The sequence below is a fragment of the Oncorhynchus masou genome, chromosome 17 (assembly GCF_036934945.1).
Source record: "Oncorhynchus masou masou isolate Uvic2021 chromosome 17, UVic_Omas_1.1, whole genome shotgun sequence".
Lineage (NCBI taxonomy): Eukaryota > Metazoa > Chordata > Actinopteri > Salmoniformes > Salmonidae > Oncorhynchus > Oncorhynchus masou.
Genome location: NC_088228.1, coordinates 25,407,305 through 25,422,907, shown reverse-complemented (window position 1 = coordinate 25,422,907; position 15,603 = coordinate 25,407,305). Strand labels below are relative to the sequence as shown.

Below are 15,603 nucleotides of genomic sequence, written 5' to 3'. Positions count from 1 at the left end.
GATCGACTTTGCTAATGGTAGAATATAGGAAAGGCTCATTGATTTGTATACCAGAGCATCAATACAGTTTACACAACAGCCTGGCCTCAAAGAGTAGACGTAGCATAGTACATGTAAATCTGTATGTTAGTATGATATGTTATGTTACATAAGGTTACTTAAAGCTGGACGGATGGGCGTATAACATGAACGTCTAACAACCCAATGGTTGAGTGTTCAAATCACATCACAGATACATTTTTGCTAATTAGCAGCTACTTACTACTTTTTAGCTACTTTGCAACTACTTAGCATGTTAACTAACCCTAACTTTAACCCTAACCTTAACCCTTAACTTAGCTTAACATTAGCCACAACAAATTGGAATTCTTAACACATCATACAAATTGCAAATTCATAACATATTGTACAAATTGCAATTTGTAACATATCACACGAAATGGATTATGGACATACACAAATTAATATATACCATACGAAATGTAATATATCATACTTTTTTGAGTGTCACAGATTTACGTTTACTATGTTACGTCCAGGTTGGTTTCCAGTGCTCTCCCAGTGCTCTAATATAAAGTCTCTCTCATATATAGAGTGACTGGTAAAAAGGAGGTTATGCAACAGCATTGACCACTTGAGTAACTGGTGTTTTATGGGAGTGAATGGAGAGGCCTCTGAAAGGCATTATAGGAGACCATTAGAATTCACAGCAGCAATGTATTGGTATTAAGACTCTGTTGCTGCTTATATCAAAATCTGCTCCCAGATCTGCAGGGGTCTTTCTTCTCCGTGTTGCCCCCCAACAGCTCCTGAAATGGAGACCAATAGCAGAGGTCCAACAGTCCCCGGACATACTGTGGCAGACCAAAACATCACAATGACTCAGTCAGGAAGTTTCCTGTCTTTACTGCTTTGCACAGCAACACACTGTAATCAAAGTAACTTAAGAGTTTAAATAAACAAATGTCTAATCTCATTCAAGGCTACTGGGGTTGGATGGATTTCTGTGTTTTGTGCCTTCCCATTGGGAAAACATCGGTTGAATCAACGTTGTTTCCACGTCCTTTGAAAGAATCGACGTTGAACCAATGTAAACTCAGCAAAGAAAGAAACGTCCCTTTTTCAGGACCCTGTCTTTCAAAGATAATCCAAATAAGTTCACAGATCTTCATTGTAAAGGGTTTAAACACTGTTTCCCATGCTTGTTCAATGAACCATAAACAATTAATGAACATGCATCTGTGGAACGGTCGTTAAGACTAACAGCTTACAGATGGTAGGCAATTAAGGTCACAGTTATGAAAACTTAGGACACTAAAAGAGGCCATTCTACTGACTCTGAAAAACATCAAAAGAAAGATGCCCAGGGTCCTTGCTCATCTGCATGAACATGCCTTAGGCATACTGCAAGGAGGCATGAGGACTGCAGATCTGGCCTTGGCAATAAATTGCAATATTCGTACTGTGAGACGCCTAAAACAGCGCTACAGGGAGACCAGACGGACAGGTGATCTTCCTCGCAATGACAGACCACGTGTAACAACACCTGCACAGGAGCGGTACATCCGAACATCACACCTGCAGGACAGGTACAGGATGGCAACAACAACTGCCTGAGTTATACCAGGAACGCACAATCCCTCCATCAGTGCTCAGACTGTCCGCAATAATCTGAGACTGGACTGAGGGCTTGTAGGCCTGTTGTAAGGCAGGTCCTCACCAGACATCACCGGCAACAACGTCGCCTATGGGCACAAACCCACCGTTGCTGGACCAGACAGGACTGGCAAAAAGTGCTCTTCACTGACGAGTCGCGGTTTTGTCTCACCAGGGGTGATGGTCGGATTCACGCTTATCGTCGAAGGAATGAGCGGTACACCAAGGCCTGTACTCTGGAGCGGGATCGATTTGGAGGTGGAGGGTCCGTCATGGTCTGGGACGGTGTGTAATAGCATCATCGGACTGAGCTTGTTGTCATTGCAGGCAATCTCAACGCTGTGCATTACAGGAAAGACATTCTCCTCCCTCATGGGGTACCCTTCCTGCAGGCTCATCCTGACATGACCCTCCAGCATGACAATGCCACCAGCCTTACTGCTCGTTCTGTGCGTGATTTCCCGCAAGACAGGAATGTCAGAGTTCTGCCATGGCCAGCGAAGAGCCCGGATCTCAATCCCATTGAGCATGTCTGGGACCTGTTGGATCGGAGGGTGAGGGCTAAGGCCCTTCCAACCCAGAAATGCCCGAGAACTTGCAGGTGCCTTGGTGGAAGAGTGGGGTAACATCTCACAGCAAGAACTGGCAAATCTGGTGCAGTCCATGAGATGCACTGCAATACTTAGTATCTGGTGTGGCCATCAGCTGTATTGACTGTTACTTCTGATTTTGACCCCCCCTGTTCAGGGACACATTATTCCATTTCTGTTAGTCACATGTCTGTATAACTTGTTCAGTTTATGCCTCAGTTGTTGAATCTTATTATGTTCATACAAATATTTACATGTTAAGTTTGCTGAAAATAAACGCAGTTGACAGCGAGAGGACATTTATTTTTTTACTGAGTTTAGAATAGATATCTATGCCCAGTGGGTTGTTTGATAATTGTTATGGTTCACCATTAATTTGTTTGATTGCTCTTGTTTTCAAGATCCATATGTACAGTGCCTTGCAGAGATCGTAAGTAAAGGGGCTGAATAATTTTGCACGCCCAATTTCAATTTTTGATTTGTTAAAAAAGTTTGAAATATCCAATAAATGTCGTTCCACTTCATGATTGTGTCCCACTTGTTGTTGATTCTTCACAAAAAAAATACAGTTTTATATCTTTATGTTTGAAGCCTGAAATGTGGCAAAAGGTCGCAAAGTTCAAGGGGACCGAATACTTTCGCAAGGCACTGTATGTACATCATTCTGTAAAATTGTTGTTGAGATGGTCAGCTTTGCTCTGGGAATAAATCATGTCTTTCCTAATTTTACAGAACCCACACACAAGTGATTCCTTGTTGCTTTGGTGATCAGAGATGATATGAGTCACTGAAATAGATAAAACAACTTTTCGGTCATAAAGTGTTACCATCCCCTTGTATTCTTTCATTCACACTGAAAAACGATCTATCAAATGAATATATCAAGGACCCTTAGACAATGTGATGGAAAAGCAGAAGATGCAATAGAATGTATTTATTATATTGTTTTTAGGACAAAAAGTCAATCCTCACGTCTTCAGTAGTCTTCCCGCCAGAGCAGATAGGAGTAAACTAGGTTATATGGGTTACGTAACCACTGTCTGCTTTCATAGATCCTCTCCTCGGCATAGCAGCTCGTCTTCCCCTAATCTCTTCTGCCTGATTACTCTCTCACATCTCATCTCCCCTCCCCTCCCTGACTCATTCAAACTGCTGTGGCTCTCACACACAGCCAAGCAACACATACAGTACACACACACACACACACACACAGCAGCAGAATCCAGCCGGTTCAGAGCGGATTTGATGGCTGTTTCTGGGTTTGGTCGAATCTATCATAGTCGTTCTTGTCGTTCCATTTTGGTCCCTGGTACAGCTGAAATGTTTGCCTTTAGGCACAGCTGTTCTTTTGCTCTTAATGCTAACCAGCTTTCAGAGTTCATTGATCAAGCCAGTGTCTCTACTCATTGTATCTAGTCTATCTCTACTACTGTACATACAGGTGTGTTGATAGCTCTTGATAGGAGCTAATCACAGACTTTGTACGATCAGTCTTCTCAGGAACACCGATTCTGTGGAACTATAGTGTCAATGGCCTTTGTTGTAAAATAGTTCATAGTATTGAAGTAAAATTCCAGGGAAAGGAGAGGCAATAACACTTGATGCTGGAAGTATTACTGCAGTTAATGAGTACGGATAGAATACCACTTTTTACACTGGGTGCTTGAACTTAACGGAGGAGCCCTAGCGGAAGCACCAAAGAGGAGACTGGGTCAAAATAATGATATTCATAACCATTGTTGCTGTTATGCAACAGTAATTCACAAGACGTATATGTCATAACATTCTCCATCAACTTGTCTCATCCTTGAGTTATAGAGAACAAAATACAGCTATGCACTAACAAGTGTTAGAACATATGTTGATTGCTAAGTTGTGTCACCTTAGGTCGACTCTCCAGTATTGGATTAGAAGAGATTTCCTTAGATAACATCAACAGTCTAATTCCCCTTCAGTCAGTCATCACCTCAAGGAGATGCTTTACAGATAGCTAGTGTTGCAGTACATCTAATTCTAGGATATAATCACAGCTTTTACCAGTCTGCATCCCAATTCGAGCCAAGCACTGCAACATGGACCCTTGGTCAAGAGTAGTGCACTATGTAGGGAAGCAATTAGGGTTAAGTGCCTTGCTCAAGAGCACAGACTGATTTTTCACCTAGTTGGCTCAGGGATCTGAACCAGCAGTCTTTCGGTTACTGGCCAAACGCTCCTAACCGCTAGGCTATCGGTCGCCCATTTGTATCCGATCACATCTCTCTATTATGTGTGGGAATACTTTGGAACGGATTTCCAAAATTAAACCCACTTGTAGCTTATTTGCTGGTGTTTTTACAGTGTTTTATGTCCAACAATAAAAATTGTTGGGGGGGGGGGGGAATAAAACCACCAGTTGGAGAACCCTGGTTTATCATATCTCAAAACCGCCAGTTGGAGAACCCTGGTTTATTTACATTTACATTTAAGTCATTTAGCAGACGCTCTTAACCAGAGCGACTTACAAATTGGTGAATTCACCTTCTGACATCCAGTGGAACAGCCACTTTACAATAGTGCATCTAAATCATTTAAGGGGGGGTGAGAAGGATTACTTTATCCTATCCTAGGTATTCCTTGAAGAGGTGGGGTTTCAGGTGTCTCCGGAAGGTGGTGATTGACTCCGCTGTCCTGGCATCGTGAGGGAGTTTGTTCCACCATTGGGGGGCCAGAGCAGCGAACAGTTTTGACTGGGCTGAGCGGGAACTGTACTTCCTCAGTGGTAGGGAGGCGAGCAGGCCAGAGGTGGATGAACGCAGTGCCCTTGTTTGGGTGTAGGGCCTGATCAGAGCCTGGAGGTACTGCGGTGCCGTTCCCCTCACAGCTCCGTAGGCAAGCACCATGGTCTTGTAGCGGATGCGAGCTTCAACTGGAAGCCAGTGGAGAGAGCGGAGGAGCGGGGTGACGCGAGAGAACTTGGGAAGGTTGAACACCAGACGGACTGCGGCGTTCTGGATGAGTTGTAGGGGTTTAATGGCACAGGCAGGGAGCCCAGCCAACAGCGAGTTGCAGTAATCCAGACGGGAGATGACAAGCACCTGGATTAGGACCTGCGCCGCTTCCTGTGTGAGGCAGGGTCGTACTCTGCGGATGTTGTAGAGCATGAACCTACAGGAACGGGCCACCGCCTTGATGTTACTACAGGCTATAACTGCAGGCTACTGGCTTAATCCCAAAGAATCACTGAAGATGGGTGAAACTGTTAAAGTCCATCTTTCTCAACTTGAGATGCCTTGAGGGTCACATCAATTGGTAGGCTGAGCCTAAATCAATAGAGTAGGATTATTTCTGAGAGAGTGAGCATTATATTGCCAAGCGAATCATAAAATGTATTTACATATGGTCATAAATCATGGCCAAGTTCAGTAGCCAAATATTGTGGAAAGTTACAGATAGAAATGTATTGAATAGTGCCAACGTAATTCCTAATTCTACATGTAAAAGAGGGGTGTTTGACCTACATGCTGTATTTCTATCTGAACATCGCACAACATTGTGTCCTGCGAAACGCACCCCAGCATACTGTTGGGTGTATACTCATATCTCAAAACCGCCAGTTGGAGAACCCTGGTTTATCATATCTCAAAACCGCCAGTTGGAGAACCCTGGTTTATCATATCTCAAAACCGCCAGTTGGAGAACCCTGGTTTATCATATCTCAAAACCGCCAGTTGGAGAACTCTGGTTTATCATATCTCAAAACCGCCAGGTGGAGAACTCTGGTTTATTATATCTCAAAACCGCCAGTTGGAGAACCCTGGTTTATCATATCTCAAAACCGCCAGTTGGAGAACCCTGGTTTATCATATCTCAAAACCGCCAGTTGGAGAACCCTGGTTTATCATATCAAAAGCAACAGTTGATAGAAAGCCTAGCGTTGTCTACAAATAAGGCTCATTATCACAGAGTGTACTGTTGAAAGTGGGGAAGACTAACTGCTCTTAGAAGTGGTTATGATTGGCCCTATCATCCCAATCCACTTATTAGTGCAGTGGTTATAGTTTACTCGGGAAGTAGGCCATTCAAAAACCCATGCAGCATCCGAAAGGGCTTCATTCAACATGTGTTTACAAGGTCTCCTTTATAAACAATTGATATCGCAAGATGTTAATCAAGGCAATCTTGGTGTGAAATCTATTGAGATAAGCAACTACTATGTTATTTTAGCAGTGGTTATTGATGAAAACATGCTATGAATGATGGGGACATTACACCCCCTGTGCTTCAGTGCAAAAATAGACACGTTGTAACATCAACCATGATCATTATCACTGTGGTCAGAGATCCTGTGCAAGTGCATCATGGCATGCATTTATGTGCTAGAACGTTTGCGCATGGTCAGACCCACTTTCACTTAGTCTGCATAATCACACACACACACACACACACACACACACACCTTATGCTCTGCTGACATCTACTGGCTCTATTGGACAATACCCTGTTACATAATGTGAGAACAAAGGACACATTTGGAAGCACTACCATCCTCTGGTGGTAGTCAGTATACATGCAGGCAGAGAGAATGAGGAGAAGCCATATTGGGCTCAAGCTATAGAGCCTGTGTCTACCCATGACTCGGGTTCAAAATGTCAGTGATACTAGCATGTCACCCGGGCAGAATCTTGCATGGAGTTAGTTCTTTCTCAATGGAATGTTAATTAAATATATTAGGATGTCAAAATGTCCCTATGGACAATACTTCATGTTTACAGTTGAAATCGTAGAATACTGGTTTCAGTTGACATTCGAAAGAAATGTTTCCAGGCTGATAACAAGTATGCTGCTCACCATTCTTGATGTAAATGTTCTATGCTCTTTTAAATGCTTAGGTCACACTTTCCTGCTCTGAAGGTTGATGCTAATTTGCCAACCTGGTACAGTGAGGGTGACTCTCTGCAAACACAGTCTCGGCTTCCTGATCTTCTACATCAGGGGTACTCAAATCCTACGAGGTCTGGAGCAGGCTGTTTTTTTGTTCTACCTGATAATTAAATTGCACACACCTGATGTCCCAGGTCTAAATCAGTCCCTGAGTAGAGAACAATGAAACAATGCAGTGGATCTGACTTTGAGGTCCAGTGTTGAGTTTGAGGGATCTACATGATAGGAGTGATCCTGGTGTTTGGTGTGGACCCTTTGGTGGTCAGTCTGTTCAATCTAATCAAACAGCTGAGGAAGCTCTGGAGACAGTTCATCAGCTGGGGGAAGATAAGGGCATATGGTTACCTCTCCCAAATGACCAGCTCCCAAGTACTGCCAAGGCGCACAGACATCGGAGGTGGTCAAGAGGTGCCCTAGCATCTACAGTGGCCCCATCTCTGTGCTGTACCTTAACCAGACAGAGAAACAAGACACTAAGGAAGAGGCTGGACCTGGACACATAGCTTGAACAAAGACACGGTCACAGACCAAGACACAGCAAATGACTGGACCATGTATAGTCTGACAAGGATGTAACCCAGAAGGGACATGGAGATGTCTTCACCTCAAGGAAGCCCCAAAGACAGTCGGAAAAGAGCCAGCGTTTCACAGACAACCAGTCATCGCAGCAGAAGCAAGAACAGACGCAGTCACCAGTGACGTACAAACAGCCACCACCTGTGCATCCATCAGAAGAATGTGGTTTTTTTGCCCATCTTTTGATAAAAAATAAAATTAAAACTGTCTTTGTGATCCATTTTATAAGAGCATGTATTTTATTGATATTTTAGTAGTATCACATGTATTGTTATCAAATTAAGTCAATTTAATTTTCAAAAAAATACATTGTTAAAGATGTTATCAAACCAGAATACATTTTGAAATACAATGGCCAACATTGATAGTTTACATACATCTTGACACTACACACATTTACAACAAGCCCACTCCCTGTAGGGGGAGTTGACTTTCCTCACATGAAATACAAATATTAGGCTGTGTCAAAACACTTGGCTGGGACATGGTAAACTAGTTCAAATCAAACTTTGTCACATGCGCCAAATACAACCTTACCGTGAAATGCTACTTACAAGCCCTTAACCAACAATGCAGTTCAAGAAAGAAGTTGTTTATTCTGTATAGAAAATCAAAGCATGTTCAATCTTCTGAATCAATATTGAAGCAGTTTGGATCTTGGTGTGATGTCCATGTTAGACATAGGGCTATACCTAACGGAACATGTCAAACATTTTCGACTTCATATTAAATCATGTCCAGCACTACCCCAACATCACCATAGTGGCAAGAAAAAGTAAGTGAACCTTTAGGAAATACCTGAATTTCAGCATAAATTAGTCATAAAATTTGATCTGATCTTCATAGACAATGGACAAACACAGAGTGCTTAAACTAATAAACACACAAAATATATTGAATACATAATTCAAACATTCACAGTGTAGGTTGGGAACAGTATGTGAACCCCTCGGCAAATGACATTTCCAAAAGCTAATTGGAGTCAGGAGTCAGCTAACCTATGAGACAAGATTGGAGAGAGAGCTGCCCTATCATTTTTTTTTTTTTTTATCACAAAATTGGAGGTTTTCTATTCACAAGAAGCATTGCCTGACGTGAATCATGCCTCAAACAAAAGAGATCTCAGAAGACCTAAGATTTGTTGACTTGCAAAAAGCTGGAAAGGATTACAAAATTCTCTAAAATCAGTCCACGGTAAGACAAATTTCTGCACTGTTGCTACTCTCCCTAGGAGTGGCTTCCCTGCAAAGATGACTGCAAAAGCACAGTGCAGAATGCTCAATGAGGTTAAGAAGAATCCTAGTGTCAGCTAAAGACTTACAGAATTCTCTGGAATGCCATCTCTGTTGATGAGTCTATGAAACATAAAACAAGAACTTTGATCATGGGAGGATACCACGGAAGAAGCCACTGCTGTCCAAAAAAATAATTGCTGCATGTCTGAAGTTTGCAAAAGAACACCTGGATGTTCCACAGCACTTCTGGCAAAATGTTCTGTGGACAGATGAAACAGTTGAGTTGTTTAGAAGGAACACGCAACTGTGGAGAAAAAAAAAGGCACAGCACACCAACATCAAAACCTCATCCCAACTGTAAAGTATGGTGGAGGGAGCATCATGGTTTGGGGATGCTTTGCTGCCTCAGGGCCTGGACAGCTTGCTATCGTCGACGGAAAAATGAACTCCCAAGTTTATCAATACATTTTGTAGGAGAATGTAAGGCTGTGTCCCCCAATTGAAGCTCAACCGAAGTTGGGTGATGCAACAGGACAACAACCCAAAAGACAGAAGTAAATCATCAACAGAATGGCTTCAACAGAAGAAAATATACCTTAAGTGGCCCAGTCAGAGTCCTGACCTCAAGCTGATTTAAAATGGCGTGGCATGACCTCGAGCAGTTCACACCAGACATCCCAAGAATATTGCTGAACTGAAACAGTTTTGTAAAGTGGTTCAAAATTCCTCCTGACCATTGTGCAGGTCTGATCCCTATTACAGAAAAGGTTGGTTGAGTTTATTGCTGCCAAAGGAGGGTCAACCAGTTATTAAATCCAAGAGTTCACATACTTTTTACACCCTACACTGAATTTTTACATGGGGCGGCAGGGTAGCCTAGTGGTTAGAGAGTTGGACTAGAAACCGGAAGGTTGCAAGTTCAACCCCCCCGAGCTGACAATCTGTCGTTCTGCCCCTGAACAGGCAATTAACCCACTGTTCCTAGGCCATCATTGAACATAATAATTTGTTCTTAACTGACCTGCCTAGTTAAATAAAAAGGTATAAAAAAAAAATTACATGGTGTATTCAATAAAGACGTATAATTGTTTGAGTTTAAGCAGTTTGTTTATTGTTGTGGCTTTTATGACCAATTTATGCAGGAATCCAGGTAATTCCAAAGGATTTTCTTGCCACTGTATGTGAAAATGGCGCATTTCTATGTTTGTAGTAAAAATTCTGATTCCAAAAAACGAATCACTTGCGACCCAGTTTTGGCCCGCAGGCCACTTGTTGCCAACCACTGATGTACACTGCATATCATCCATAATGTTTTGTCTGTAGAAACAATTGAGGAAAAATTAATATTATTAGTCCTCTGTTGCTGATCCTTTCAGTTGAGATTATATTGCAAAGGAATCTTGCGACCCCATCTTTGAATCTAATTTAAGACCAAAGCAGCACATACTGTAATGTCAAACATCACTAAGTATTTAAATGATAGCATTAAACTCATTGCCATTTCGTGTCAAACCTTTCAGTTCTGGCAACAACAACAAAGTTGCGTCAGAGTAATCAGCTGAAATGTCCATCACTGAGGTTCAGACGGTCAAAGAAATGGGACACATCACTTTGTTTTACCCCTCAGAAATGCCACAGAGAAAACGCTTCAATTCCCTCATTTTGCTTTCCGGTTAGAAAATGCTTATAATAATGCCCCATGCATGTTAAGAGAGGATTCTAAAGAGAACAGTTCTGAGGAGGTAGGAACATCAATTCCAACGAAATCGTCACCCACGTTCCTTCAACGTTGAATTGCATGCTAATTACTGTTTGGCTTTTGGAAAAAACAAAAACAAATGCAATAAAACTCTGATAGCTTGTCATAAACATGAAAAATGGCACTACACAAAATGGCTAGACACACTGAAATACTGTCTGTATATCATCAATCCTAGTTCATATTTACATAGTTTTGCATCAGTCCCCTGGGGCATGAGGCTCTTGCTTCAGTGCGTAAGTCAGGGCTGTGCTAGGTGGCCATATCATCACGTGGCAGGTTGAGCCTCACAGCCCCTCCCCCGGCTGAGGAGGCAGAGTAGTAGGCCGTGGCAGAGGTGGGGCCATTGGTCTCCATGGTGAAGAGCTTGCAGGTCCCTGGGGGGGCGGGGTCAGGAGCATCCCGTTCGGGGCTGGACGCCCGTGATGACCCCGGCGAGGCCGAGGGGCTAAGCTGTACTGCCGTGGTGTCCTGCAAAGTGTGCTCACTTGTCTCGATCTCAAACGTCGCTCCCCCAGCTAAACCTCCCCGCCCCATCATCCCCATGCTCCTCCCGCCCACCTTCGATCTCCGGGAGCCCTGGGCGGGGGGCAAGCGGCTGCAGACACAGCACGCTCCGAAGAAAGAGAAGGCCACCAGGAGCAGGATGGGCCCTATGATGATGGGAGGGTTGGCAGAGGGCACCAAGGTGCTGAAGGCGAATGCCCCCACCAGGGTGATGTTGATGCCTGCCAGCATGATGCACAGGCCGCATGCGCAGCACAACGCTGGGGAGGGCAGGCCATGGGGGCGGGACTTCCTCTTCTTCTTCTTTGGATCCTGCTTCTTGGGCACAGGAGTGCTGGAACTCCTGTCAGTGACGACCATCTCTTCTTCTGTACCTCAAGGCTGCTCTGTCTCTCCTTAACTCTATATTTCTATCGTTCAGCAAGGACTGTTCCCCTTGGCAACAGACCACCGAGGGAGGCCATGGCTGTGCTGGTTGATTGTTCACAGTGTAAAAGCTCCTGAATCAGAGTAGGAAATATAAATGTTTAAGCTGAATGTGTTTTCAGTTATACAAGTTTCTAAGGTGGAAATAACAGACAAGGACATGCAGAACTCATGTTCAATTATGGTTGTAATTCATGCACTATCGTGATTCAATGATGATTGTAGTTTATGCATGACATTATGATGATAATTCTAGCCTTGGTCTGAGCACTAAAACACAATTACAATGCTATCAAGAGGCCTTGGTGAGAAAGCTCATGTCGTGCTTCACTTGACCAAGGCTACGGCTCATATAACACTAAATACTCCCCCGCAACTCCTCCAGTTCACACATCTCATTTTTGGGCCTGATTCACTGCACATTACACTAGTCTGGCGTATGGCCCTAATTCAACAACATCGATAACACGTGACAAACCTCTACGCTAATGGTAAACCATCATTTGCTGGAGCCAAGTACGCATGCATAAATATTTATTGTTCATGAATATCTAAAAGTATAATGTGTGTTGAGGGAAATAATAAACATTGAAATGAAAGGTTATGCAGTGTGCATGGGTGCAGAAGAGGTGGCAGGGCATGAGCAAGGTATTGATTGACCAGTGACTAAATTGTCAGTGAACTTGGGAAAGAACAGCCTAGTCGACATACCAATATTATCTCTTAAAAATGACCATACTGAATGATTACATTATTACTTGTCTTTTTAAGTATTTTAAATAGATATGATAAAAATATACAATAGTGTGTAAATGTACTAAACAGTGACTGCATTCATTCAAGGCTGGTCGGTGAATAAGGTTTGAATTGCTGAGTAGCAACCAGAAACGATACCCTTTTCATTCATCATACATACACCCCCTAAAAAGAAATAATCAGTTATAAACCGCATAATGGTTATTTTAGTTATCTAGCCTATTGCTGCAGGAAAATTAAATGGCATGTTTGGTATAGCCTTTCTGAGCTTGGGCATTGAGCATTTTTTGTAGAATGCGCGCAGGCATCAAATTCATCCTTGTACTGAACTGTTGCATATAACAACGTTCAAATTCATTGATTTCCGAAATTCATCTTACCTTCTGTGCTGATGTTCAGAATAGTTGAAGGTTCCTTTAGAATTAGCCTACATCTCCAACACGCATTTTCATACCGAATCCCATTCGCATACGGATGGTCAGGTTAGAACTACGTGTATATGCCGAAGAGTTGATTTTCAGATTGAACACCTCATAGTGTGCCAATCAATAGTAAATATTACAACCATGGCCGGTCGACGTAGTTAGGGCATCTGTGAGAGAGGCTCATTCAGGTGAAGGCGTTGCTCTTCTTGACATATGGACGCTTGTTGTGTCCACGTGACTGTGCAGTCGGATACATGACGCCTATACAATTCTAGGATACATAAACCTCTCTTACATAAGACCTGTCCAAATATCCTCATCATCTTCCTTTACTCAAGAGCTGCTCTTCAGAGACAATCATAATGAGTGCGTTTCCATAATCCCGCCAGTCTTGTGATTGACAACACCTGTTTTTGATGGGTATATAGCAAGTAGGATGTTTGCACAGTGCATTGAGACGTCCCCCTCTCCTCACTGGGTAACACAATATATGTATGTGTGATAATGAGCATCTTGCTCCAAACAACACCACTATGATATACACCACTCCACGTGGTGTACTGGAGGAGCAGCGGTGGGTGTCTGATGAAAGAGCATTGTGGGGAGGCTAGCGGACTCTGTGGACAGCTCCCGGAGCTGGAACAAGCTACGCAAAGCTATTACATCATTGCACATATTGCAAGTAGGCTAGTCTTCATTTGTTGATCATGCATGAACAAATGAACCTGGTCTTAGATCAGTAACATATATTAGTGGATGCCAAGGGATTCCAGGCTATCCCAACAAAAAAAAGAAAAAAAGATACAAGATAATGTATCCTTCTTCTTTCTGTGTTTCATAAATGTCCTTCAATTCGCAAGAGAGCATCCAAGCGAATGCTTTGTATGTGTAGCCCATCTATGCTGTCTGGTCAAAAAGAGTATGACATTGTTGCCACCCTTAGCATTCAATGCAAAGGAAGGCAGCAAGCATTTGGCCTCCCTCAATAAAAAAGGTATAAAATAATAGGCAATCAGAATTCAGCTAAACTGAGTGAGCTCAGCTATGAATGGTTATGGTACACCCAAAAAAGTGAAGCCAGTTTGGATTTGGCTTCACACCAATCACATCACATTAGAAGCCAAACATCACTGACAGAAAACTTGAATTGTTGCATTTCGTCGTGTAGTTGTCCTCATGTGGCTAGCAAGCTAGCTACCGTGGTTCCCCCTTTAAAAGTTCACCGCGGGACTTAGAGGTATCCAGCGTCACGGCTTCATTGCTCCAGACCACCACAAGGGGGAGTCCGAACAAGGGGGAGTCCGAACACTCATTATGCATTTTTGTCCCAAGGTTTTTATATGACCAATCACAACGAGTGGTTCCAATGACGAATTTTGAAGTGAGCCACCCTTGCCTTGTGTCGTTCTTCAACAAAGATGGCTGACAAAACATTACGGTGGAACCAGATGTAAGTTGTTATAATATCATGTATCTCTTTTTATTTTACCACTACAATCTGTTCGTTGGACAAAACTGGAAAAAAACAACTTGTGTAGAAAGTAAACATCCGCACCTCGATGGTGTCAACTGTGCTTATGTCTGCATAATGAAAAAGTAGGGAAAAATTCAAACGTATATTTCTGGTCTAGCGATTGATGACAAACAAGCTCGCTGCCCACAGACTTACATAATTACAAAGAGAGGATTCTCCTGATTAAAATGGTGACCTGTAACAGTTTTGCTTCCATCCCGCTCCTTTCTGGGCTCAAACCAGGGACCCTCTGCACACATAGACAACAGCCACCCTCGAAGCATCGTTACCCATCGCTCCACAAAAGCCTACTATGTACACGGATTTCAGAGCACTCTTGTCTGAGTACCAGACAACACTGGTTGAATATGGCCAGTGTCGGAAAAAAAGAGTAATTAAATTGTTTCCAGCAGCACATTTACAGGCACCAGCGCTCTGGTTAACACTAAAACTGCCTTACCAGCTCTGCTAGGGCGAGTAAACGGTCAGAGTGGTCTCATTTGTGTCTGGAAGTAGCTAGCCAACATTAGCTTGGGTGCTTGTAAGGCCAGAATACTCAAATCAACCCTACTCCTCGGCCCGAACGTCCAGTGTGCGCTCTGAGAGCGAAACGGTCTGAATTTACAAACTGACCATTTTTCTCCGAATGGAAACACCATAATATTAATCAAATTAATTAAGCCACGTTTCCTAAAAATCAATCCCGTATACTATGTTATTACAAAAAAGGTTTTAAAGGAGGAACCACTGTACCTAAAATCATCCCTTTCCTAAATTAGCAATGGATGCAGATCGAGATTTGGACTTGTGGTTTTACTTCATTCTCTGCCCTGACCAATGATTATGGTGATTCTGATCCAACCATAAATTCATACATTGTGCCCCTGGCCTGAGAGGACGGAAGTTCAACATATAGCTAGATGTAGTAACGTTAGGGTAATGTTAACTAGCTGGCCTGGCGCATCGTTGCCCATGTAAGGAAGTTAGGCTAGCAAGCAATAATTTTAGCCGGGTAACCTAGGACAACAAAAATGAAATGCTTGTATTGCAGAGTCATAGACCGTTTAGGCAACATAAAAAGAGGATGGCATTGGTGTTTCTCTACAAGTAGAGTGAATCACCAAGTTTTTTCTCCTTGCACGCATGCACCATCATATTTAGCTTATGTAGATTGGATAAAATAGTTTTTGGTATCTTTCAGTTGTCACTATATTAGACTAAGCATAGGTGATTAGATTAT

The 15,603-nt window shown here is 42.8% G+C and overlaps 1 protein-coding gene across 1 annotated transcript; it reads right to left on the bottom strand.

Moving 5' to 3' along the window:
* Positions 1–7,968: 7,968 nt before the first annotated feature.
* Positions 7,969–13,056, bottom strand: LOC135558186 (transmembrane protein 275-like). The gene is made up of 2 exons (XM_064991920.1): positions 12,806–13,056; positions 7,969–11,743 (listed from the first exon to the last, which is right to left on the bottom strand). Exon 2 carries the CDS (start codon positions 11,601–11,603, stop codon positions 10,989–10,991), a length of 615 nt encoding a protein of 204 aa, XP_064847992.1. The 5' UTR covers positions 11,604–11,743; positions 12,806–13,056; the 3' UTR covers positions 7,969–10,988.
* Between the last annotated feature and the right edge of the window lie 2,547 nt (positions 13,057–15,603).

Coding starts and splice junctions, on each gene's coding strand:
- LOC135558186 (XM_064991920.1), bottom strand. CDS start 11,603: ATGGTCGTCACTGACAGGAGTTCCAGCACTCCTGTGCCCAAGAAGCAG.